The sequence below is a fragment of the Sander vitreus genome, chromosome 6 (assembly GCF_031162955.1).
Source record: "Sander vitreus isolate 19-12246 chromosome 6, sanVit1, whole genome shotgun sequence".
Lineage (NCBI taxonomy): Eukaryota > Metazoa > Chordata > Actinopteri > Perciformes > Percidae > Sander > Sander vitreus.
The window spans coordinates 29,144,057-29,168,752 of NC_135860.1; the positions used below are offsets into that span (position 1 = coordinate 29,144,057).

Sequence of the window (24,696 nt, forward strand, 5' to 3'; positions counted from 1 at the left end):
CTACTGTTCAGTCACTCGTGTTGTACGACACATTAGCGCCACCAGCTGGCGTGGAGTAAGGGTGCCTTTTATGAATGAAGCCAAGAAGTCAAATGTATTAATGCATTCACTCGAGATAAAACACAAAATTGTATGTAGTGTAAAGAGTATAGTTGAGTGTGCTGCAGCTTCTTAGGGGTTCATTCATCAAAGTTTCAGTGATCGATCCATTTAATAGTGGTATGTTCCTTGGAGGTACTCCACCAAGAATAAATGCTCAGGAATTACATAAAAGATGTAACTCTAATCAAATTATTTGCACTCAGTCCACCCACAGGTGTTCTTACTTTGCCCAGTTGGTAATCCTTGCCAACAGTATATAAAGTAGTTCAAATCAGCTTGCCCCCTAATGGAGTCTTTCACATGAAGGTATTGCTAAAAACTCTGCTCGCCTAGGATCCTGTCTGTTTATGGTTCATACATGTCTGCTCCCCCTGTGGTCTGCTTTTCTTTGTTGCTGACCTCTGCTTTGATACACAATAAGTAAACCTTATTTTGGTCTGAGTCCAGACATCTTTTTCTAGAAATGTTACAGTACGTATGATGTAGCTACAGTATGAGTGCCGCACAGAGAGGGCTGCCAGTCAGTGATGGGGATGGATATAGGCATTTTATTGTGGAATAATGGACTGTTGGTGCTCAGTCAGTCACACATCACCACTGTTTATAATTATTACTAATATCGACCAACACAATGTGACTGTCTTTAACCCTGAGTGGATAAACCCCTCTTTATCATATCATGTTCTCATTCTTCCACTCAGTGTCCAGGAGTGGAATGTAACTACATTTACTGTAACAAGTAGGCTACTGTACTTCAGTCCAAATGTTGAGGTACTTGTACTTTACTTGAGACTTTTCTTTTCATGCCACTTTCTACTTCTACTCTGCTACATTTCAGAGAGAAATATTGTACTTTTTACTCCACTACATTCATCTGTTACAGCTTTAGTTACTAGTTACTTTACACATTAAGATTTCTGCACACAAAACACATGTAGTTTATCAAATCGGATGTTTTATTTTCTCCTTTTTTTCTACATATATATTTTTCTATATATGCACCTCTGGTATTGTCTTTTTGTATATGTATATACTGGCGTTGTACCAGAAAAAAATAAAAATAAAAAAAATCCATGAAACATGACGTCAGGGTGTGCACGGGAGCAGCGCCATCTAGCGTCCCTTCTCTCAGCGGATGGCGGAAGTAGCCCGCCGGTGTGCCGCTGTGTGACACGTCACTGAGGTCAAACGGGAGGAAAGATGGCGAGCACCTATCAGAGTTTCAACCTGTAAGTGCTGTGGATCAATTCACATCATGTTCGCATGGCTTCATTTCCTGTTCATACCGCCTGAAGATGCGAGCAGAGTCCGCGAGGACTTCACATCCAGCCGGACTCAGAGAGACAGAGACAGAGACAGACAGCCCCGCTACGCACACAGACGGCACGCACCGTGTCACTGCAGCCAGTGCTAACGTTACATCTGACACACGTACACACACACTCACACAGAGTCAAATCTCCTCTAGTCTGTTAGCTAGTCTTCGGACATCAATAACACCACTGAATAGAACAGGAGTGCTGTGCTCCCTGCTGGAGCTAGCTCTGAGCAGATCTAACAGTGTGGTGCTTTAGCCTAGTGAGCTAACAGCTGTGTCCGGTCAGCTCTCTGTGCTCGCCGCCTCTAGCTGTTTCTGGCAGCATTGGACTGTAGTAGTGGCGTTATTACACAAAGGGCTGCTGATGATGATGAGTATGTGTGTGGGGTTTAAACGTGTGTGTGTGTGTGTGTGTGTGTGTGTGTGTGTCTAGGCGCACCACACCAGAGAAGTTCTACATCGAGGCTTGTGATGATGGATCTGAGGACGTCCTGGCCATCGACAGGGTTTCCACGGAGATGACTCTCACAGGTGAGCAGCACAGGTTGGTCAGGTGACCACGTTGAGCTCCAGCACACTGATCACAGACAAAGAGACTGTAGCAGTAAGTTAGTTAGTCATCTCCGCTGCATGGAAAGAGCCCATGGAGAGGCTCATACATGTGTGTGTGTGTGTGTGTGTGTGTGTGTGTGTGTGTGTGTGTGTGTGTATACGGTATATATACGCAGTAGCTTGGCTGGGTTAACCTCAGGGAGAACATCAGCTGTTAGGCCTCTGTTTCGCCCCTGTCCTTCGCATTAAGGTCTTAAACTTGAACTAGATTTTGACATTTTGTCTGGGTTCCCTTGTTGGTAATCCAGCTTTGCACAGTAGTCCCAGTCCAAACACACACACACACACACACGCACACACACACACACACACTCCAGTTAATATTTTTGCATACGTTTGAAGTTTCACATGCATGTTGATTGTTGCTGTTTCGATCAAGCAGGTGTGTTAGTCCTTTTGTAAGTTCAAATGCCAAACGTGTCCTAGTTTTACATTTATGGGGACTTTGCTGTCTTTTCTCTGTCTCATATTACTTGCAGCTCATAGTGAAAAGGCTGTTTTTAAGGCGTCACTTCATTCTCTGATAACTTGTGATCAGAGTTTGCCTGGAGGGTAGATAATCAACATAGTCATTCAGAGAGTCATCAATGTTAAAAAAACATGATCATTCACTAACCATTGTTGTGTCAATGCTTTCGGTCCTCAGTGAAGAGGGACGTCCCTGCATCTGCTGACAGCCGGCCAATATGTGGACTGATGGGGACCATCCGTCTGGTGGCAGGTAAGTTCAGATCGTACTGCAGGAAGATCCTGTTCCAGCCGAACATACGGCAACCATCAGCTGTTAGAGAGGCGGGAGATCGGCAGTGGGTTCAGCTCAGCTCTGCATCATCTTCATTTCCACCCCCCTGTGTGTGTCAGGCATGTACGTGGTCGTCATCACTAAGAAGAAGAAGGTGGGAGATTTGCTGGGCCATGCGGTGTGGAAGGCTGTGGACTTTGACATCATCTCCTATAAGAAGACAATCCTACATCTGACAGACAACCAGGTAGGGTCCCACGTAGGGGTGCATGATATATCGACTTAATAGAGTTATCGCAATATCACGTTGCGCAATATTATATTGAAAGTGTCACGATAAGTATGCAATATTTAGTTTATTTTGTGGAGCGCTGCGTCCCGTCCGTTGGCTGTGTGGCTCAGTTGTGTTTGATGTAGAGCCCGCTTGAAACGCTATAATGATCATGTTTCATTGGCCAGTTACCGTGCCACTTGCACGTGTTAGTGCACGTCAGCTCACGGGTCCACTACGGGACAAACCCTATGGAGCGTACCACGTGTCCACTACGGGACAAACCCTATGGAGCGTACCACGTGTCCACTACGGGACAAACCCTATGGAGCGTACCACGTGTCCACTACGGGACAAACCCTATGGAGCGTACCACGTGTCCACTACGTGACAAACCCTATGGAGCGTACTCACGTGTCCACTACGTGACAAACCCTATGGAGCGTACTTGACACGGTGTCCACTACGTGACAAACCCTATGGAGCGTACCACGTGTCCACTACGTGACAAACCCTATGGAGCGTACCACGTGTCCACTATGTGACAACGTGTCCACTACGTGACAAACCCTATGGAGCGTACCACGTGTCCACTAGTGACAACGTGTCCACTACGTGACAAACCCTATGGAGCGTACTCACGTGTCCACTACGTGACAAACCCTATGGAGCGTACCACGTGTCCACTACGCGTGACAAACCCTATGGAGCGTACCACGTGTCCACTACGGGACAAACCCTATGGAGCGTACCACGTGTCCACTACGGGACAAACCCTATGGAGCGTACCACGTGTCCACTACGGGACAAACCCTATGGAGCGTACCACGTGTCCACTACGTGACAAACCCTATGGAGCGTACCACGTGTCCACTACGTGACAAACCCTATGGAGCGTACCACGTGTCCACTACGGGACAAACCCTATGGAGCGTACCACGTGTCCACTACGTGACAAACCCTATGGAGCGTACCACGTGTCCAGCTCTGGGCTGTACATGTGGCTGGATGATGAAGTCTCTCACAGGACTAGTATTACCAGGGGACCTCATGTGATTTAGAAATCCCCCCCATGTGTGTGTTTCATGCAGCTCAATCACACGGGATAAGCAAAGTCTGTATCTAGCACCTCTGGGTCAGGTAGCTGTCCCACATACACATATATATTTAATTGTGCCAATATACTTATATGTATACGAGCGTATATAAGAATAAAGTTGACATAATGTATGATTACTTGGGCAAATGTCCTTTTGAAATGAACTGTTCAAAAAGTCAACACCAACCAACTAAACTCTAACAACGGTCTCCGAACTTGGTCTCCGTTTTATTTATAATAAATAGCAAATTACGTAGTTCATTCCAGGATATTCTATTACATCATTTGTAAATTGCAAACCCATGAACTAAAATGTTACCAGTGTAGATGTCTTTATGGTGGGAGGAAACCCACACAAACACAGGGAGAACATGCAAACTCCTCACATAAAGGCCCAGAACGACCTGGATTCGAACCCAGAACCTTCTTGCTGTGAGGCAGAAGCGCTAACCACTAAGCCACAGTGCTGCCAGTGAAGTCTGAAAGCTTAGCTGCCGTATTCAGCAGGGTTTAACCACTCTGTACCATGAACTTCACCTGCTTTTGACAGTTTTTATTACCATCTGTTTGAAATCATCAATTTGGATAAAAACATTTTATGAAGCTATAACTCTGTGTGATCATATCAGCATGATGTAGTAACAGAGGAAGCTTTTAAAGCAGTAAAATACAGGCTTTATTTTTGCAGGATTAATTGAGGTTGAGCGGATATGACCAGAGACATGTTCAGCAGCAGCACAGTATTTCTCCTTTATGACTTGTGAATTCATTATTTAATAATCTGGTATTAATATATACTACAATATATATATATTGAATATCACGTTGTCACGTTTACAAATCTCTAAGGAATGGACAGTTCTATTCGGGAATCCGAATCAGCTTTATTGGCCAGATTTGCGTAAACAAACAAGGAATTTGACTCCGGTTAATCTTTGCTCTCAAAGTACAACACTCACTTAACATATAAAGAATAAAAACAGAATGACAGTAAGAAATGTATAAAAAAAAAAATAGTGTTAAGTATACAGTATAACAATACAATAGAATTTACAAATTTACAAGAAATATACAATAACAGTTGAAGAGAGGGAAGGAATAGTGCAATATCTGTGTAGTCTGAGATTTAAGATTTCAATGTAAATATAGTGCAAGGAAGTTCAGCGTAATGGTAATGGAATCTGAACATGCTGGCTTTGGAACTGGGTGTGGTGCTCAGAAAATTCAGAGGAGTTCGAAGTCCTTCATGGTGGAGCTGCCAACGAGCAAGAAGACTATAGAGGAGAGAAATGAGATGCCCCTCAGGTGTCGCCATAGTCCGCCCAGTGTCGGAGCTTCTTCTCCAGTCAGTGTCTGGATCCCGTTTATCGGTGTTTTAAGCCCCCAACGTCTCCTTCCAGGCAGTGCTGCCTGGAAGGCACCAGGATTAGGCAATGGTTATGGTTATGGTTATGGTTATGGTTAGGGTTAGGTGCCTTGAAGTCAACGGTCGCAGGGTTGCCTGGAAGGAGACGTTGGGGGCTTAAAACACCATCGAGCCTGGATCGCTCACCTCTGCTGTTGGATTGGTGTCTCGTTTCAGATGCAAGACAACAAGACCTTCCTGTCCATGATCAACAATGTGCTTCATACAGACGGCTTCTACTTTGCAACAGACTACGACCTGACCCACACCCTGCAGCGCCTGGCCAACACCAGCCCCGAGTTTCAGGAGATGAGCCTCCTGGAGAGGGTGAGATATTCCTGATGGAGCCCGACTGATATATCAGCGGGCCGATGTTATCGGCCGATATTAGGCATTTTCCAAACTATCGGTATTGGCATTTATAATGGCCCATAAATGAATATTTAAAAAATAAAATAAAAATGGACGAAGCACACTCATGTTCTGAGTGTTGGCGTTGCATAGTTTATCCACCAGAGGGCGCTCTACAACCTCCCTGTTATGTTGTGTTTTTGTTCAAAGGACTTTAAGTTTCATATCTTTAGTTTGCATTTTTATACATTTTATTTATCAGAACTTTAATATATTTTGATGTTCCCCTGTTCTGTTGTGACAATAAAACAAACAAAGTTTATTTTTAAACTGCATTATCATATTATTTTAGTGAGGACTCATAAATAACTACAAATAACTAATGTTAGGGAAATCTGTTTATGTTTTGTTACGCGTTTCTGGATTTTTAAAAAAAAAAAAATATATCTGCCGATATATTGGATTGTTAAATCACCAAATACATATTTGTATCGATGTCGGCCTTAAAAATCCTTTATCGGTCCTTGATATTCCTGATACACCACATACAGGCCGGTCTCTCTGTGTGAATTAAAACCCAATCAGAAATGTTGTTATCCATCAAATGATACACAAGCAATTCCTGGATTGTACGTGTAAGTCAAACCCCCTTCTATTCGTTTTATTTAGCAGTCAGCCTCCTCTCCAGGAGTATTTGGCGTTGTATTAACATGTGCTACCTGTCCCTGTTGCAGGCAGATCAGCGTTTTGTCTGGAATGGCCACCTGTTGAGGGAATTCATTGCACAGCCGGAGGTAAGACAAAACCAATGTTCTCTTTCACAGCGTTTATTTTGTTTCCTACTGCAGCAAAGATTGGGCCTTTGAAACATAGTTTCCATTACTTAAGGCAACTCATTAACACCCAACTAAACAACAGAAGTCTGTACTGCCCATGTACAAAGAGTTTTCTACCATTCTATCCTTCTAGATTCTATTGTAGAATCTCTCTCTGCTGTCATTATCATAGATATAAAGATGTTTTATATCAATGGATGTTATTATCTGTGACTTCTTTCAGCAGAGGCTTCTGGAAACATGTTTTTTATTAGTCCTGTTGGGAACATTTTGACAAAAGTTTTTCCTCGCAACTGTCGCACCAAATGCTTGCTCTTGAGGGGGGGAATTGTTGGGTCTTTGTCAATGATAGAGTGAGGTCTAGACCTCACTCTATCTGTAAAGGCTCTTGCGATAACTCCTCCATTTTCATATTATACCAACATTTGCAGCATCCTGAGCCTTTTTGGTAAGATTACTAGGAAAACTCAGCCCAGAGTAATTTTATTCTCCCCAAAATAAGTTTCCTTTTTGTTTTTAAAGAACTATACAAAATAGCAACTTTCACTGTCTCTCGCAACTTCATTGCAACAAAAATACAAAAGACATGGCAACTTTTATCGCAATTTTTTACAAAAGCTCCCGCAAATATCAGGCATTTTGGGCCGCAACAATCTCAAAAAAAGGCCGCGAAATCCTGGAGGGACTGTAATGGAACATAATGCTATGTTACTGAGAGATGAGTCAGTATTTGGTTTTGTTCATTAAACAATTACTGTAGAATATGACCAAACACAATTGTACCATGGTCTCGTAGGTTTTTTTTCACATCACTTTTTATTTGCCTATATTTAATAAAATATGTATTAATAATAAAAAATAATGTATTGAAGCAATTGAAAATATGCTACTGCACTTTCTTTTATAAAATGTTTTTCCTCGCAACTGTCGCACCAAATGCTTGCTCTTGAGGGGGGGAATTGTTGGGTCTTTGTCAATGATAGAGTGAGGTCTAGACCTACTCTAGGCGTGCACCTACATAATAAGCTGTTATAAATTAAAAATGTTCAATGCCTTATCGCGCTGATGTGATCGAGCCCGACCCGAACATCATTTCTAAATATCTGTCCGAACACGGCCGGGCTTGGTTCGGGTATCCATCCTCTAGTTCAGCACTTTCAGCTGATGGGGGCTGACTGACCCAGTGAGGAATGGACTCTGTGACCTTCCAGCCCGGACACCCCCGTCACATGTCTAGTACAGCATCTGTACCCATAGTGAGCAGTGGCGGTTCTAGACCATTTCGAATGGAGGGGCCAGGCTGGGGCCACATTTTTTACACAGATTTTAGGGGTAACAAATATGTTAAGCATCCATATGTTTGGTTCTACAAAATACTAATAATGCACATTTACACATTACACACAAGAATACTCATTCAGTGTTAACCTTTATTTATCACTGCACATACTGTAAATAATAGGCCTTCTTTGGGGACAAAGGTGGGGTTAAAAATGTATGAAAATATTTGCCACAGTTATATTAACATTAATATTACGGGGGAACTGGCCACTCTTGCCAGCCCCCCCCTAGAACTGATAGTGAGACAATAAAATAATGCTGTGAAAGAGAGCTTCATGTTTGTATATTGTATATGTGTAACCCTGATTCTGTGAGTACATCTTCTATTCAGTGGTTACATGGGTAAGTTTAATTCCACAAGAATAATTAATAAATAGCAGCGTTTGATCTAACCTGGCTCTCTTCTTCCAGTTACACAGGTTTGTGTTTCCTGTTGTCCATGGCTGTATCCTTTCCTGTCGTTGTCTCACTGCCACAGTTCACGTCTGTTTTAGGGAATGATCTTTCATGTTGGGCCCATCACACCGTACTATCTGAGGTGTGGCCACTTTATTATTATCTTTAGATTTATGATTTCTAAAATGTCTCCCTGGCTTCCTGCTGTGAGTTCTGTTGTTTTTGAATGCGTATGCACCGCCTCCTTACTATTCCATGTCAGTTCCCTAACACATCTGTTGACTAGTCATCACCATGAAGTCCAGCTGCATCAATGGAAAGGTGTTTGAGTGGAGTATTATCTCCAGGAGGAGCTGTTTCAGAGCCGGAGTCCGCTACTATGTCCGAGGTAACGTTACTGCCGCTCTGCTGACCCCTCACCTCCACGTACACTGGGATAATTCAAGTATAGGCATAATTTACAGATAATTCACGTTTACTCAATAATCAAAACTAGCCAGTGCAAACTATTATAATTTCCCTTACATAAATAAAAATCATTTGCACCATAAATTGATTCAGAAAAGGCACAAATTGTTTCAGAAACGTTCACCAGAATGCAGAAAATATTGTAGCAGCCAACGTAATCCGCCCCAGTATCAGCCATACCTACACAGGTAACTCTGTTTTTTAGGCTACATTTTTTTGTCACATACAGCAAACATCTCCTCCCTATCTGCTAGCTGCCTGTCCCCTGAACACACTGTAAAAAAACGCGGTCTCTGTAGACAGCCCAGGCTCCACAAACGCCAACAAAAACAAACTGCGCCAACCTGCACCACCAAACATAACAAACAGTGTTCCAGCCAATAACCGACAAGAAGGAGTTGGGGGTGGGGGTTGGGGGAGTTAGTGCGCAGAAGCATGGAAGGGAGGGGGAGGGGACGGGATGAGGAGGAGGGAGGGGAGAGCTAGTCTCGTTTTGTTTGAAAATACTTCGAACATGAACAAGAAGTAACGTCACCCAACATCGCTTAGAGTAGGGCTGGGCGATATGGAGAAAATCAGATATCACAATATTCTTGACCAAATACCTCAATATCGATATTGCTGCGATATTCTAGGGTTGACAATTGGTGCTTTAACAAAATATATTCACACCTAGATTTTAGATAAATAATCATCAGTAATGTGGACATAATGTCTAAGTGGGAAAAAGGCAAATAATAGAACAGCTAGAACAGTCTGGTAAGTTCAGAAAAGTACATCACTTTACTGTAATGCAGCCTTTAAAACCAGGAAAAGAAAAACACTTATGTCATATCACGATAATACGATATCCAAAATCTAAGACGGCATCTAGTCTCATATCACGATATCGATATAATATCCATATATTGCCCAGCCCTAGCTTAGAGCACCTTTAAAATAAAATTATAATACATTTAGGCTTACATCAAGAAATCTCCTGCTACCTTTTACCTGGCTGGATACACTAACAGGCGTTTCCGGTGTTACACCGCAATCTGTGACCCGTCAGAATGTGTGACTGTAATGCCGTCACACATTTTTTACAGTTTTTTTTACATACTTGATACTATGGAGGCAATTCAGTCGGTGCCTAAAAAGTATGGAAGTCCTGTACCCAGCCCTCCTCAGCACACACATTTCCAACATACATACATATTGAAACACATCTGCAGCTCATTTACGGCAGGACAAACTAAGTTCTACTGTATGTACAGAAAGACAGCATCAGTTACAAAAGAAATGCATCATTACATATGTTTCATTCAAGTGATTTTCATATTACCTGCTCTCAAATCAGCTGTGCAGCCATCCAGTGGACATTAATTAAAAGAGAATTGTCTAAAGCAGCTCTCTGTGCGTTTGCGTGCAGGCATTGATTCAGAAGGCCATCCTGCTAACTACGTGGAAACGGAGCAGATCGTGCAGTTCAACAGTGCCAAGGCTTCCTTTGTTCAGGTGAGCCAAAGCAGTATTACTACTTAAACAGCTATTTGGTATATATTTGTTTCGGTTTCTGTATTGATTGTTAATTTTTTATTCATGTTGAATATGTTTGTTTGTGTATGTATGCACCAATCCCCAAGGCAAATTCAACGTAGGGTAACTACTGTGGCAATGAACTCCTTTCTGATTCTGATAATGCTACAGCAGAGATACAGTGACGTCTGCCGTAAGAAGGATTGAATGATCATTCAATCAGAATCAGAAAGGAGTTTATTGCCACAGTAGTGGAACTACATGGAATTCGCCTTGGTGATTGGTGCATTCATACAAACAACCTCAAAATCACGTCAATATTTTGTTAAAGGTCCCATGGCATGAAAATGTCACTTTTATGAGGTTTTTTAACATTAATATGAGTTCCCCCAGCCTGCCTATGGTCCCCCAGTGGCTAGAAATGGTGACAGGTGTAAACCGAGCCCTGGGTATCCTGCTCTGCCTTTGAGAAAATGAAAGCTCAGATGGGCCGATCTGGAATCTTCCCCTTATGACGTCATAAGGAGGAAGGTTACCTCCCCTTTCTCTGCTTTGCCCGCCCAGAGAATTTGGCCCGCCCATGAGAAAGAGAGAGACATCATGGCTTTCAAACGAGCAAAGTGGCAGTTGGTCAAGGCCACACCCCCACCCTCCACCTTGCCCCCCCCTCTCTCCTCCTCAATAGCATTTAAAGCTACAGACACAGAAATGGCACATCCTAAGTAAAGCTCATTGTGGGACTGGTTCTAGTGGCTGTAATTCTGCACCAAGGCTGAATTTCGGGAAAGAGACTTCAGATACAGTATTAGGGGACCACTAAGGCCTATATAAAAGAGACTTCAGATACAGTATTAGGGGACCACTAACGTCTATACAAAAGAGACTTCAGATACAGTATTAGGGGACCACTAAGGCCTATATAAAAGAGACTTCAGATACAGTATTGGGGGACCACTAACGTCTATACAAAAGAGACTTCAGATACAGTATTAGGGGACCACTAAGGCCTATATAAAAGAGACTTCAGATACAGTATTAGGGGACCACTAAGGTCTATATAAAAGAGACTTCAGATACAGTATTAGGGGACCACTAAGGTCTATACAAAAGAGACTTCAGATACAGTATTAGGGGACCACTAAGGCCTATATAAAAGAGACTTCAGATACAGTATTAGGGGGACCACTAAGGTCTATACAAAAGAGACTTCAGATACAGTATTAGGGGACCACTAAGGCCTATATAAAAGAGACTTCAGATACAGTATTAGGGGGACCACTAAGGCCTATATAAAAGAGACTTCAGATACAGTATTAGGGGACCACTAAGGTCTATACAAAAGAGACTTCAGATACAGTATTAGGGGACCACTAAGGCCTATATAAAAGAGACTTCAGATACAGTATTAGGGGACCACTAAGGCCTATATAAAAGAGACTTCAGATACAGTATTAGGGGACCACTAAGGTCTATATAAAAGAGACTCCAGATACAGTATTAGGGGACCACTAAGGCCTATATAAAAGCATCCAAAAAGCAGCATGTCATGGGACCTTTAATCTCGCCATGAACTGTAAATCCTGCACAACATCAAACCTCAATAGTACTGTTGCAACGATTGAAACATGTCTTCAGTTTGTGTTTACATTCCTCTAAAAATAGTTTGACATTGAATTAACCCCCCACAGTTGAGTCCACAGTGCTCATGTCCACGTTGACATGAGCGTGTGCTGCGTGACTCTGGCAGCTGTCTGACAGGTGAAAGCAGGGTGATGGTGTGTTTATGCATGATGTCATTTGTCCTCGTAGACTCGAGGCTCCATCCCCTTCTACTGGTCCCAAAGGCCCAATCTCAAGTACAAGCCCAAACCCCAGATCAACAAAACCGTGAACCACGTAAGGTCTTCACATCAGCATCAGACCGAGCAAGGCCCACTGTGTTCAGTTCATCTCTCATCCATTCATCTTCTCTCTGTCTGTCTCTCCAGCTGGACGGGTTCCAGAGACACTTTGACTCGCAGATTATTCTCTATGGAAGACAAGTCATTTTGAACTTGGTGAGATCTGTTGATTCCATCACCTGTATTACTTTCACTTTATGAAGTCAATGTGCCAGCTACATGTTGATTTTTTTAATCCACGATATGACAGTCAAAGGAAATAATACCACGACAATGACAAATAACTCCTTTATGTTTGTTTGCATGCTTGTTGGATAGAAACTCTGAGTTCATGTCATGTTTTCCCCACAGATCAACCAGAAGGGCTCCGAGAAGCCACTGGAGCTGGCTTTTGACAAGATGGTGACCAACCTGGGTAATGGCATGATCAAGTAAGAGTTCCACTAATTGTTCTACACTCACATGTGGCTGGGTTCTTCATATTTACAGCACAGGTCTAGAGCTGCAAAGATGAATGGATTAGTTGTCAACTATTAAATCAATCGGAAACTATTTGTTAATTCATTAATAGGTTAAGCTGCCTACACATGATACGCGATTGGCTCTCTGCGTACCGCTAGGTAGGGGGCAGGGCAAAGCGCAGCGCAGGTAAACGTCATCAAGGGTGGCAAGGAAACTATTTCCTGTTGCTAGGTAACGACATGCTGTTATCTCGTTGGTTGCGCTTTCGAAAGGTCAGCGGCAACTAAGTCAAAGTTTAAATAATTTGAACTTTGAGCAGTGTTTGGTGTTTTAAGCCCCCAACGTCGTCTTCCAGGCAGCGCTGCCTGGAAGGCACTAGGATTAGGCAATGGTTAGGGTTAGGTGCCTTGAAGTCGACGGTCACAGCGCTGCCTTTAAGTCGACGTTGGGGGCTTAAAACACCATGGAGCACTTTGAGCGCAGCGCAAAGCGGAAAATCCGAGCGGTGCGCGACGCCAGGGGTAGCGCAGCGCTCCCCCGTAGGAAATCAATGGTACGGCCGGCGCAGACCGGTTTTGCTGCCTATCATGTATAGGCGGCTTTAGAGTCATTTTTTTAAATGAAAAAACAGACAAACTCGTGTGACGTCAGCTTGTTAAATGTGAATATGTTCTAGTTCCGTCTCTCCTCTGGATCAGTAAACTGAATCTCTTTGATTTGAGGACAAAACAAGATCTTGGGCTTTGGGAAACACTGATCCACATTTTAGAGACCAAACAACTAATCCAGTCATCCAGACAATAATCCACACATTAATCCACCATGACAATAATCATTAGTTGCAGCTGTACACAGGTCATTCTATTCCTTGGTGATGCTCTTCTGCAGGTACATAGCCTTTGACTTCCATAAGGAGTGCAGTCGGATGAGGTGGCACCGGCTGCAGATCTTACTGGACATGGTCGCTGAAATGCAGGATGAGTTTGGGTTAGTGAGCTTCTCCCTGATATACAGTACAGCAGGTGGCTGCCTGTGTGCTGTGCATCAGAAGTAATGGTGTGTGTGTATCTGTGTGTGTCTGTCTCTGTGTCTCTGTCTGTGTGTGTGTGTGTGTGTGTGTGTGTGTGTGTGTGTTCAGATACTTCCTGGTGGATGCGGACGGGAAGGTGCTGCTGAACCAGGAGGGGGTGTTCCGTAGCAACTGCATGGACTGCCTGGACCGGACCAATGTCATCCAGAGCATGCTGGCCCAGCGCTCGCTGCAGTCCCAGCTACGGGTACGACCGCACCGTCACACAGAGGGCGGACGCAATAATCAGAACAACTGAACGTAGAGATGTGCAGCTTGAATTTCTGTGGGTTACACTGGATTCCAGTGGGGACATTGTTTAAAATGAAGTGTAAGAAACATATGCTGCATCTCAATTAGTATACTTCCATTAGTACACTTACATGTAGTACACTATGTACTCACTTGTGTTGTGCGTACATTTGGACAGGCTATTGTTGTCTCATATCGTGCACGGCCGTTATGCTCTTACTGGATATAACGATCGCAACATTTGACCACTTCTTATTCTTTTTAAAGGGTAACTTCGGTTTTCTTTCAACCTAGATCCAATGTTCCCATGTTTTTGTGTGTAAGTGACTGATTGGAACAACAATCTTTGAAATAGATATTAAGCAGGACAAAACAATAATGGTTAAATGTGCATCGTCAGTTAGCGTCCACTAAAAGTTCTGTTTTTGCCGCTGACAGGCTCAGATTACTATTCTAAATGTCTGACAACATTATGGAAAGGATCCCTATAGAGATGGAGCTTTTTGTTAAAGAGTAAGATCCTTTTTAGTTTTACCAGAATGTGGGGGGTGGCAGTAGAGTGGACTGAAAGCTGCCAGTTCACCTCCTAGGCACCAAACACACACCCCTGTCCATGGACAGCGCGCCCCCCCCCCCCCCCCCCCACTCTCCCACTCTGACATCTTCACTAATGCATGTGTATAGGTCCTGTTTGTGCATGTATGTGCATTTGGGGCCTGTGTATAATAAAAAAAAATAACAACAGAGTGAAAAATCTGTCTTCTTCTTCTGGTGGTATTGTTTCCATCAGTCACTGAGACACAAAAACAGGTTGAATAAAACTGAAGTTACCCTTTAAAAGCCTTCAAGCAAAGGGAGGGACTGTGCCCTGCTTCTCAGGAGTTAAAATAAAACGTAAAACGTCAAATAAGCCGCTAGGAGAAAGGATTGGAAACAATGAGTAAAGGTATCTTCTTGTTAAAAAAGCAATTCAGACCAAAAGAGGGTGAGGATGACATTACACTGAATGTATCACTACAACAGGTCAATGCGGAGGAAGTGCTGAGTTTACATTAAAGCCTACTACACACCGAGCCGATAATCGGCCGTCTGATAGTCTGGCGAGGTCAGTGACTCGAGTCTGTTCGGTGTGTTCCGTGCCGTCGGCCGTCCGAGGGGCCGTCGGCCTTCATTTTGGCTGGTTTGACATGTATAACCGGCGGGGCGGGCACTGCCGGCAGTCGGACTCAAATGATCAATCTGATTGGTAGAGTGCTAACCCGGAAACGGGGAGCGGAATGAGCGTGGCTAGAGTCTCCCAACATCTGAGGAAAATCTCTTAAACTGACCTTTGTCGATCTGAAATGAAGACAGATTCAGCAACTGCACGGCCTATTTCTCTCTTCAAATGTTTTCAGAAACACGTTTCGGTGAACTATTTTAGTACAATATGAGTTCGTATTCTGAACAAGCCGCCATGACAGTCTGGCTTTGCATTTCCGGAGAAACCAGACCCATGTGACGCGTTCGTCCAATCAGCTGCCGACGATACAGATTAGCGCCGCCTGCTGTTATGGAGACGTATTACGTCTCGTCGCTTTGGTGTGTTCCGAGGCACTTTTTTTGACCAACTCGGGGAGACCGATCAGTCCAACTGCCTTTTCTGCCGAGGGTCGGCCGTCTGGTCGGTGTGTCTGGGGCTTTAGAAGTTTAGCCTTTGACACATGATTTAAAAAGTGAATTTAGTTTTTTTTATTTCATCTCAACTCACACAAATATGTGTGTTCCTGCAGAGAATGGGAGTCCTCCACACGGGCCAGCAGATTGAGGAGCAGTCCGACTTTGTGAAGATGTACAAGAACGGTAGGCTCACCCTCGGTGCTTTCCTTTGAACCAATCACCTGGCCCGCCTATGTTTCCACTCGTAGATGTCACTATGATGTGTTTGCTCCCATGCAGCCTGGGCAGACAACGCTGACGCCTGCGCCAAGCAGTATGCTGGCACTGGGGCCTTGAAGACAGACTTCACCAGGTCAGTGTCCACACAGCAGACGCCTGAACATCCAGCTGAACACATGCTGATCACAAGGATCAGAGCAAGGAGGAGATGTTTGTCCATTCGTTCCATCTGTCCTTCCCCACAACACTTGATCCAGAGCAATGCATTTTAACAAAACATTTCCTCATTTCTATAAAATGAGCTATGATATGAATATAGTATATAACATGGATCCTGATAAACCCTGACCTGTCAAAATATAATGTTGATTTGTTCCATCACATTAAATGTCTGTTTCATTAGCAGTCCAGTGTTCTGTCTCACGTCTACACGGCCATTTAATCTGAACCTGACGGATTTTCACCTGAAACAGAAACCAGCTTAAAGGAGAATTCCGGCAGATTTTTACCTGAATCTTGATCGCTAGATGTCTCCAAGTACTGTTGATAGGAAAATAAAACGACCAAAATCGGTGTTAGCAAACTGGAGTTGCTGCAGCTAATGGCCAGAGCTCCCAGTTAGCTAAAATGCCAGTTGTGGGGCCATGTTCTAAAGAGTGCCTTTGTGCCTCTTAACAGACACAAAATGCAATTAAAATGTCTGTGCAACATGAACAGGGCCCTTACGTGACAACAAGATGCGTTTTCAACTCAGACATTGTGAAGAAACCATTTAAATTCAAAGTTTGTACTGTCTTCTACCTCTTTTTCCATCGGTCGCTTCACCGAAAGCCCAGAAGAGTCGATCACGGAGGTCATGCCTTCGCGACGAAAACTTGAAGCTTATTTCCCCCTCAAAAATAGGTAATTGAGCACTGTAGTGGTTATGACCATATCAGTGAGTATGTAACTACATGGAAACGGTCCAAATGATGCCTGTGGCTTGCACAGTAATAGCGTTACTGAAGGCTAGCGCTAGTCTCTAGTCTTTTTTTCCTATCGACAGTACTCGGGGACATCTAGCGATCAAGATTCAGGTAAAAATCGGCCGGATTTTTCCTTTAAAGGGCCGTCCACACCAAGAACAATAACTATCACTATAACTGCAGATTTATAGTTTTGAACTCCAGCAGATGGTGGAGTCCACAACCACAGCTATAACTATAACGACAACGACAGTGGAGAACGATATCATTGGTGATCACTTTCAGAGCGATATGATGGATGGTCGAAACACTGACAGCCAATCAGAATCCTTCTGAGTTTACAACATGACACGCAGGAGGTTAGAGGTAACACTCGGCCGGGCTACGCTCCTTTAGCGCTGTGTATTTTTAAACAATAATACTCTGAAAGTAGTTCACATCAGTACTGTGAAAGTGTTTCTCATGTCCCAGAAACCAGTGAAAGTAAATCCTGTGTTCTGGATGTTATTACCATAACGGTCGGTGGTTTTGTCCCGGGTCTCTGCTCTGTGCCCCAGGGACCGCCGGGAGACTTTTTGGTTCATAAAATGAACCTGAATTCACCAATATGTAGGATCTTTTTTACAGGCATTCCTGTAATTTTAAGTTGCAAAGTCTGCTGTATTAGTGTATGTACTATTATCAGCTGGAGCATGCAGTGCGAGCTTGACGCCACTGTTTATGGTTCAGCAGTGTGGATGGTCACATCATTATGGTTATGGTTATAGTTATCGTTCTTGGTTTGGACTGTACTGTAGTGTTAGAGTACAATTAAAGCAGGTTTACAGAGACCACTAGTCAGTGTTTCTAACTCGGGTGATTTCTGTCTCACATTATGAGCATTCTAAAAGAAAGAAAGCTGTCCCAGGTGGAGAGGCTCTCTCTTCTGGGGAGCGTGAATCAGATGGTGTAGATGGTGATGTCAGAGGACAGCTCATCCACTTTATGACATGATGCTTTATGGTGCTCTCTCAGGACTGGGAAGAGGACTCAGTGGGGGCTGCTGATGGACGGCTGGAACTCCATGATCCGATATTACAAGAACAACTTCTCTGATGGCTTCAGACAGGTTGGTTTGATATGAATGAATAATTAATGAAATACATTTGAAGATAACCTGAAGCTTTACGCAACTAAACAAGCTGAATCCAGTAATAGTTCATGTCAGGGTTAGGTTTAGAGAAGAGTGAGCGTTGAACCAGTAGGAACCAGTTGGTGTGTGTTTACTGCAGGACTCCATCGATCTGTTCCTGGGCAACTACGCTGTGGATGAAGCTGTTTGGACAACCCCACTGCGTGATCCCAAAGACTGGAAGTTTCTGACGGTAAGAAGGGCTCAGGACGATCCATTGATAGGTCTTTCTGTGTCCGGTGTCTTTAATCAGACTCTTTTCCTTTCCCAGTTGCCTATCGTCATGGTGGTAGCATTCTCAATGTGCATCATCTGCCTGCTCATGGCTGGTAAGACAAACTGCAATACACTCCATTTTCATACCTGCACACACACAACGTCAGGGTTTATTTATCTTAAAGGTCCTATGACATGCTGCTTTTTGGATGCTTTTATATAGGCCTTAGTGGTCCCCTAATACTGTATCTGAAGTCTCTTTTATATAGGCCTTAGTGGTCCCCTAATACTGTATCTGAAGTCTCTTTTATATAGGCCTTAGTGGTCCCCTAATACTGTATCTGAAGTCTCTTTTATATAGACCTTAGTGGTCCCTCAATACTGTATCTGAAGTCTCTTTTATATAGGCCTTAGTGGTCCCCTAATACTGTATCTGAAGTCTCTTTTATATAGACCTTAGTGGTCCCCTAATACTGTATCTGAAGTCTCTTTTATATAGACCTTAGTGGTCCCCTAATACTATATCTGAAGTCTCTTTTATATAGACTTTAGTGGTCCCCTAATACTGTATCTGAAGTCTCTTTTATATAGACTTTAGTGGTCCCCTAATACTGTATCTGAAGTCTCTTTCCCGAAATTCAGCCTTGGTGCAGAATTACAGCCACTAGAACCAGTCCCACAATGAGCTTTACTTAGGATGTGCCATTTCTGTGTCTGACTATGGTTAACTGCTCCTCAGATCTCTGCAGGGTAAATCCAGACAGCTAGCTAGACTATCTGTCCAATCTGAGTTTTCTGTTGCACGACTAAAACTACTTTTGAACGTACACGTTCCACCAAAACAAGTTCCTTCCCGAGACTATTTAGCAGCGGCACCGTTATTGCGTCCTTCCTCCGCAGCACAGTGGAGGTAGGTCTGGCAATGCGAGACTACTTCCCCCAATATGTTGACGAAGGATGCAAAAAGAGTTTTATTATGTCTTCAGTGCCTCTGTTTGACCTGCTTTGTCCCCACACAGGTGACACATGGACTGAGACGCTGGCCTACGTTCTGTTCTGGGGATCAGCCAGCGTGGTGACGGGCGGACTCATCCTCTTCAACGGACTGGACTTTGTGGATGCTCCGCGGCTGGTGCAGAAGGAGAAGCTGGACTGAATGTGTGTGTGTGGAAAGCAGCTCGGCCCCAGCGAGCTCACCGCCTCATCCTCTGGCTCTTCATCACTCTCCCCCCGGCAGCAGCAGCAGCGGCGGCAGGGGGGGGCCTGGAGCCTTTACTAGCACAGGGTGGAGTGGAGGGGGGGGAGCAGGGCCGGCCTCGTGCACCACGGCGGTGGAAAGACAGAGACTGGGAGTGCACGGGCCTGCTGCTGTCCACACTGCAGCTTCTGGCATGTGGACAGGACTGTCTGTCCACTGGACCTCTGGAGTTTGTTCTCACTGGATGTGATGCTTCCTGATGTCAGAGGAACGCTGTTTGTCCCGCTGCATCGGGATCCCATTCACAACATCTGCTGTGATGTCACAGCACAGCTGTGTGTTCATTACTGTATGTACCGTTAATTTGCCTTTTGTCTTTTATCTTTTTGCTGATTCATGTTCATACCTGTCAGCTGCTCTGTCCCGGGGGAACGCTGCCTGAGACACAGCAGTGACAGCCAATCAGGCGGTCCATACATCACACAGCCAGCGCGTCATTGGCGTCTCAATGTCCTAAAAGTCTGAACTAGAGCTGCAACTAGCCATTATTTTCATAGTCGATTAGTTGTTTGGTCTCTAAAAAGTCAGAAAATGGTGAAAAATGTGGATCAGTGTTTCCCAAAAAGCCCAAGATGACGTCCTCAAATGTCTTGTTTTGTCCACAACTCAAAGATATTCAGTTTACTGTCACAGAGGAGAGAAGGAACTAGAACATATTCACATTTAACAAACTGGGATCACACAAGTTTTGACTTTTTTTCTCATAAATATGACTCAAACTGATTAATGGATTATCAAAATAGTTGGAGATTAATTTAATAGTTGACATCTTATGGATGAATCTTTGCAGCTGTAGTCTGAATGGAGCATTTGAGCGCTCTTTATCACTTCATATCAAGTCAGGTATATATTTAACACGTGGTTGTGATCACCATCAGTGTCATCAGTCACAAATCATCCTATGAGTTTGATCAGATCAAATGTCACAGCAGAATGTTAATAAGACTGTAGACGGCAGCTTTGTTCCTGTTAGTGTTCAGCACTACATGTGGCCGTCATGTGTCAGTACCACTGGTAACGTAGGAGTCATTCCAACCTTTTTATTTCCCATGAAAAGTCTCTATACTCACTTCATTCCTGCTCTCAAATGAGTCCTCTGTGAGCAGGAACAAACAGAACATAACATTTAACAGTATTGTTAACATATTTACACGTTATGGGACGTCAAAGACACTGTGTTGTTTTGGTTAACAGCAGGAAGTGGAGCAGCAGGTTGACGTTGCAGGCTAGCAGCTGGGTTTAATATCGTTGGTTATCACATTCATTTCATCTGTCCCCTTCACACGTTATTCAAAGGTACAGCTGTGGTGCTATATATAAAGTTTTTAATCTTGAATCTTGGATGTAGTTTCAGCATACTGGTCAGTAACAGACATCAGTCAGCTGTACAATCTGATCTAAATAAGAACTGGACTGCATGGATAATAAACTTCAGATTCTACCTGTTAATGTTATCTCTGACATTCCTAATGTGTATATATATATATATATTTTATATATATATATATATATATATATATATATATATATATATATATACTGTATATATATATATATATATATATATACTGTATATATATATATATATATATATTTTATTTATATATATATATATATACTGTATATGTACAATTTTAACATTGTTTTATGTTCTGCTGTGTTAAGTGGTGTAATTGGCAGTTATCCTGCAGCAGCTTGATGAGGTGCACCTGAATGCATCTCTGTAGATTTCTGCTTCTTTATGGATGGGCCTCGTGCAGGAACCCCGTGGAACGTTTGAGTGATTTAAGAGAATGTGGGACATTCACCATTTGACTGTTTAGAATTCTCTCTTTGGTGCAGAAGAAATGACGAGTCATGACCACGGCTCCTTTCTCTTCACAACTGGAATGCCTTAATCTGAATGAATTATGATACTGAAACTAATAAAATATTTAACAAGACAAAGTCACTGCTAGATCAATATTCTGTTCACCATTTCATCCTCGTCCCGGCTGCCAGTTTGATGTTTGGTTTTATGATTTTTTTCTTGGCAGATTTTGGTACAGGACTGGTAGTTGAAGTTCTCTCACTGAGATCTGCCTCAGGCTCTTCATCATCAGCACTGGGAGGGGGGTAGGGGGCTACCTGATAGGTGGTGTGCAGTGTAGGGGCGGGGCTTTGAATGAAATGCCTCTCCATATTCTCCAGCTGTGCCAGAACAGCTGGCATTACACAGAGCTGTGGATATTTAGAACACCCACACCACTGAATCATCAAGTTTCTGTAAACCACCATCACGGTAACATCTCACTTATTATTATTATTATTATTATTATTATTATTATTATTAAATTTGTAGATGATGCTCAAATGTCCACAAAGCTGTGACTGAGTGAACTCTGAGAAGAGTGTGTACAAATATTTAAGTATGAATGCATTATTTTGTAAAATGAACAGCCCCTAACCCCTGAAATAGTTCTACTATGTATTTACATAAAACCATCCTTAACCATTAAGGTAAATTGATTGTTTCTGTGGCCTTAACTCATTGTGGTATCAGATGATCTTGCTGCATTTGGTCTTTGCGTCCTAAAAACATTGACAACGCCAAAGACCAAGTGGTTTTGATCCTAAAATGGTGAAGTTCCAGTCCTGGTTGATGAGTTTATGTTTTGTTCTAAACAACAGAGATAGAAAATACAATTGTTGCACCGTACAGACAAACCTGGCTCTACTACTCAAGGAACTTTAATCCTGGAGAAGAAAGTAATCATTGTTTTATAATTTAGGAAAACTACAGTATCCAGTCATCATTATACATCCATGATGATACCAAATATGATCTAAACCAGTAGTTTAGTTAGTTAGTTTACCACTAGTTTAATCATTTATTAATTTTGCAGTTTTGTGGCAGAAGTAAAACGAATAAAACATAATTTTTTACGGACCTAAGTACGGAGTGAGGGCTGGTAGCTGGAGAGGTCACCTCCTGGGCACTGCCAAGGTGCTCCACCCCCCCCAACCCCCAACTGCTCGGGGCGCCTGTCCAGCAGTCGCAGCCCCCTCACTTTGACATCTCTCCATTAGGGCATGTATAGGACCTGAGCATGTGTGTGTATTTCAGGCCTGTGTGTAGTGTGTTCTAACAACAGAGTGAAAAAAAATCTATAAAAAAGTATTAAAAAACTAATAAATTCAGGTTGAAAGACAGTTTATACAGACCATATATATGGTTGTTTTTTGTATATTTACTGGAACAAAATGTTAAAAAAGGAAAGTAATATTAGTGAGTCTGCTCTCAAATAAATTGCACATTTGGCTTTGACATGCGATGAATAGGAGACTATAAGATTAATAAATCAAATGAAAATTGAATACCAACTTTGATTCCTAGAAGTGCAGGTTAAGAGAGTGTAATATTAAGTCCAACTGGATGAAATGAACAGTCATATTGATGTGTTAGATTGGGACGTCAAACTCAATTTCACTAAGGGCCACACTGGAAAATAAGAATCACGTCAAGGGCCAGACATGTAGAGTTTACTGACATGCTTTTATTTAGGAGAAAAGTCAAATATCTTTGACTGTATTATTGCCTGTCTTACAAAGTCTTCTCAATTACAGTTTGGTCGACATAAAGTCCTAAAAAAGTCAGCAAAGAAGTTCCTTAGCCATGATTTAAAAAAAAAAAAAAAAAACTGCAGAGGGCCCCCGGATAGCTCAGTTGGTAGAGCAGGCGCCCATATATGGAGGTTTACTCCTCGACGCAGGGGGCCCAGGTTCGACTCTGACCTGCAGCCCTTTGCTGCATATCATTCCCCCCCCTCTCTTCCCTTTCATGTCTTATCAATAAAGGCCTAAAAATATATATATACAGTATACAGAGAATCAGGTAGACAGTAATAGCACATGAACATCAAGTGTACAAACTTATGAAGATAAAAATAAAAAACATACAAAGCAATACAAACAATAATCATTACAAATAAAAAGAGGTACATGAAAACTTTACAATTAGTCAGAGGTTTCAGGGAAAAATAGCTCTACAGTTTCCACAATTGTAATACTTTTTTTTGTTATCCAACGATCTAAGTGACTTCAGTAGAGATTTAAATTCTGTGAGAAAACGTGCAAAATTAGGAGATGATTTAGAACATTTCTGCTTGTGAATATAAAATTTGGCATACAGAATGATGAAATGAATGACATACTCAAGAGCACCATTACCTGAATTATCGTAGAAACAGGTGACATCTTTAAGGTTAAAGGTGTAGACAAAGACAAAGATGATTCATACAGGTACAAATCAGTTTCAAGTGTTCAGCGTATTCTCCTGGTTATCAGACCTCAATACAACGTAAACACTTTGTTAACTTTATCATCATCAGACAGCATCAGATTTCTGGATCTTCTGCTGACTCGTTTCAGTTTGATGATGTTTTAAAGGTGCACTATGGGTTCCTGCATGGTTTCAGCGCAATTTCATTTTTGTCTCCTTGATCCGCTAGCTGCCTGGCCCCTGAACACACCGTGAAAAAAGACCGGTCTCGGGAGACAACACAGGGGTCGTAAACGTCAAACAAACACTAGAGGCACAGGATAGGCACCAAAATACAACAAACCACGTTCCAGCCAATAACAAGATGGTTGGGGGAGGGGGTGGGGGTTAGTGCGTCTTTTTCACTGAAATTAAGGCTGCTGCTCTAAAAGCACCCCCTCCCCCAACCATCTTGTCGGTGATTGGCTGGAACGTGGTTTGTTGTATTTTGGTGCCTATCCTGTGCCTCAAGTGTTTGTTTGACGTTTACGACCCCTGTGTTGTCTCCCGAGACCGGGCTTTTTTCCCGGTGTGTTCAGGGGCCAGGCAGCTAGCGGATCAAGGAGACAAAAATGAAATGCTGAAACCATGCAGGAACCCATAGTGCACCTTTAATTTCAGAGTTTTAAACTTGAAGTCTCAGAAGACATTCTGCTCCGGGCTGATTGATTATTTGTTCTTTTGTTCTTCAGCAGAACTGTCTCTACTGTCTGAAATGAATTATGCCAAGTGTTTTTTATGCAATTCACTGTAAAACATGTTCAT

General features: G+C 42.8%; 1 protein-coding gene across 1 annotated transcript; it reads left to right on the plus strand.

The window, feature by feature from the left end:
• Window positions 1-1,241: 1,241 nt before the first annotated feature.
• sacm1lb (SAC1 like phosphatidylinositide phosphatase b) lies at window positions 1,242-21,146 on the plus strand. Its single transcript, XM_078253630.1, has 20 exons — window positions 1,242-1,331; window positions 1,854-1,951; window positions 2,679-2,753; window positions 2,894-3,021; window positions 5,727-5,876; window positions 6,635-6,694; window positions 8,489-8,522; window positions 8,760-8,861; window positions 10,353-10,438; window positions 12,269-12,355; window positions 12,448-12,516; window positions 12,712-12,791; window positions 13,711-13,809; window positions 13,961-14,099; window positions 15,916-15,985; window positions 16,082-16,154; window positions 18,001-18,094; window positions 18,258-18,350; window positions 18,429-18,486; window positions 19,393-21,146. Exons 1-20 carry the CDS (start codon window positions 1,303-1,305, stop codon window positions 19,527-19,529), a joined length of 1,761 nt encoding a protein of 586 aa, XP_078109756.1. The 5' UTR covers window positions 1,242-1,302; the 3' UTR covers window positions 19,530-21,146.
• Window positions 21,147-24,696: the final 3,550 nt, after the last annotated feature.

What these genes read in the sequence shown, in the direction of transcription:
- sacm1lb (XM_078253630.1), top strand. Translation starts at nt 1,303, where the DNA reads ATGGCGAGCACCTATCAGAGTTTCAACCT. An exon ending in CCAAGGCTTCCTTTGTTCAG is followed by an intron (nt 10,439 to 12,268) that starts GTGAGCCAAAGC and finishes TTGTCCTCGTAG; the next exon opens with ACTCGAGGCTCCATCCCCTT. An exon ending in TCAACAAAACCGTGAACCAC is followed by an intron (nt 12,356 to 12,447) that starts GTAAGGTCTTCA and finishes CTGTCTCTCCAG; the next exon opens with CTGGACGGGTTCCAGAGACA.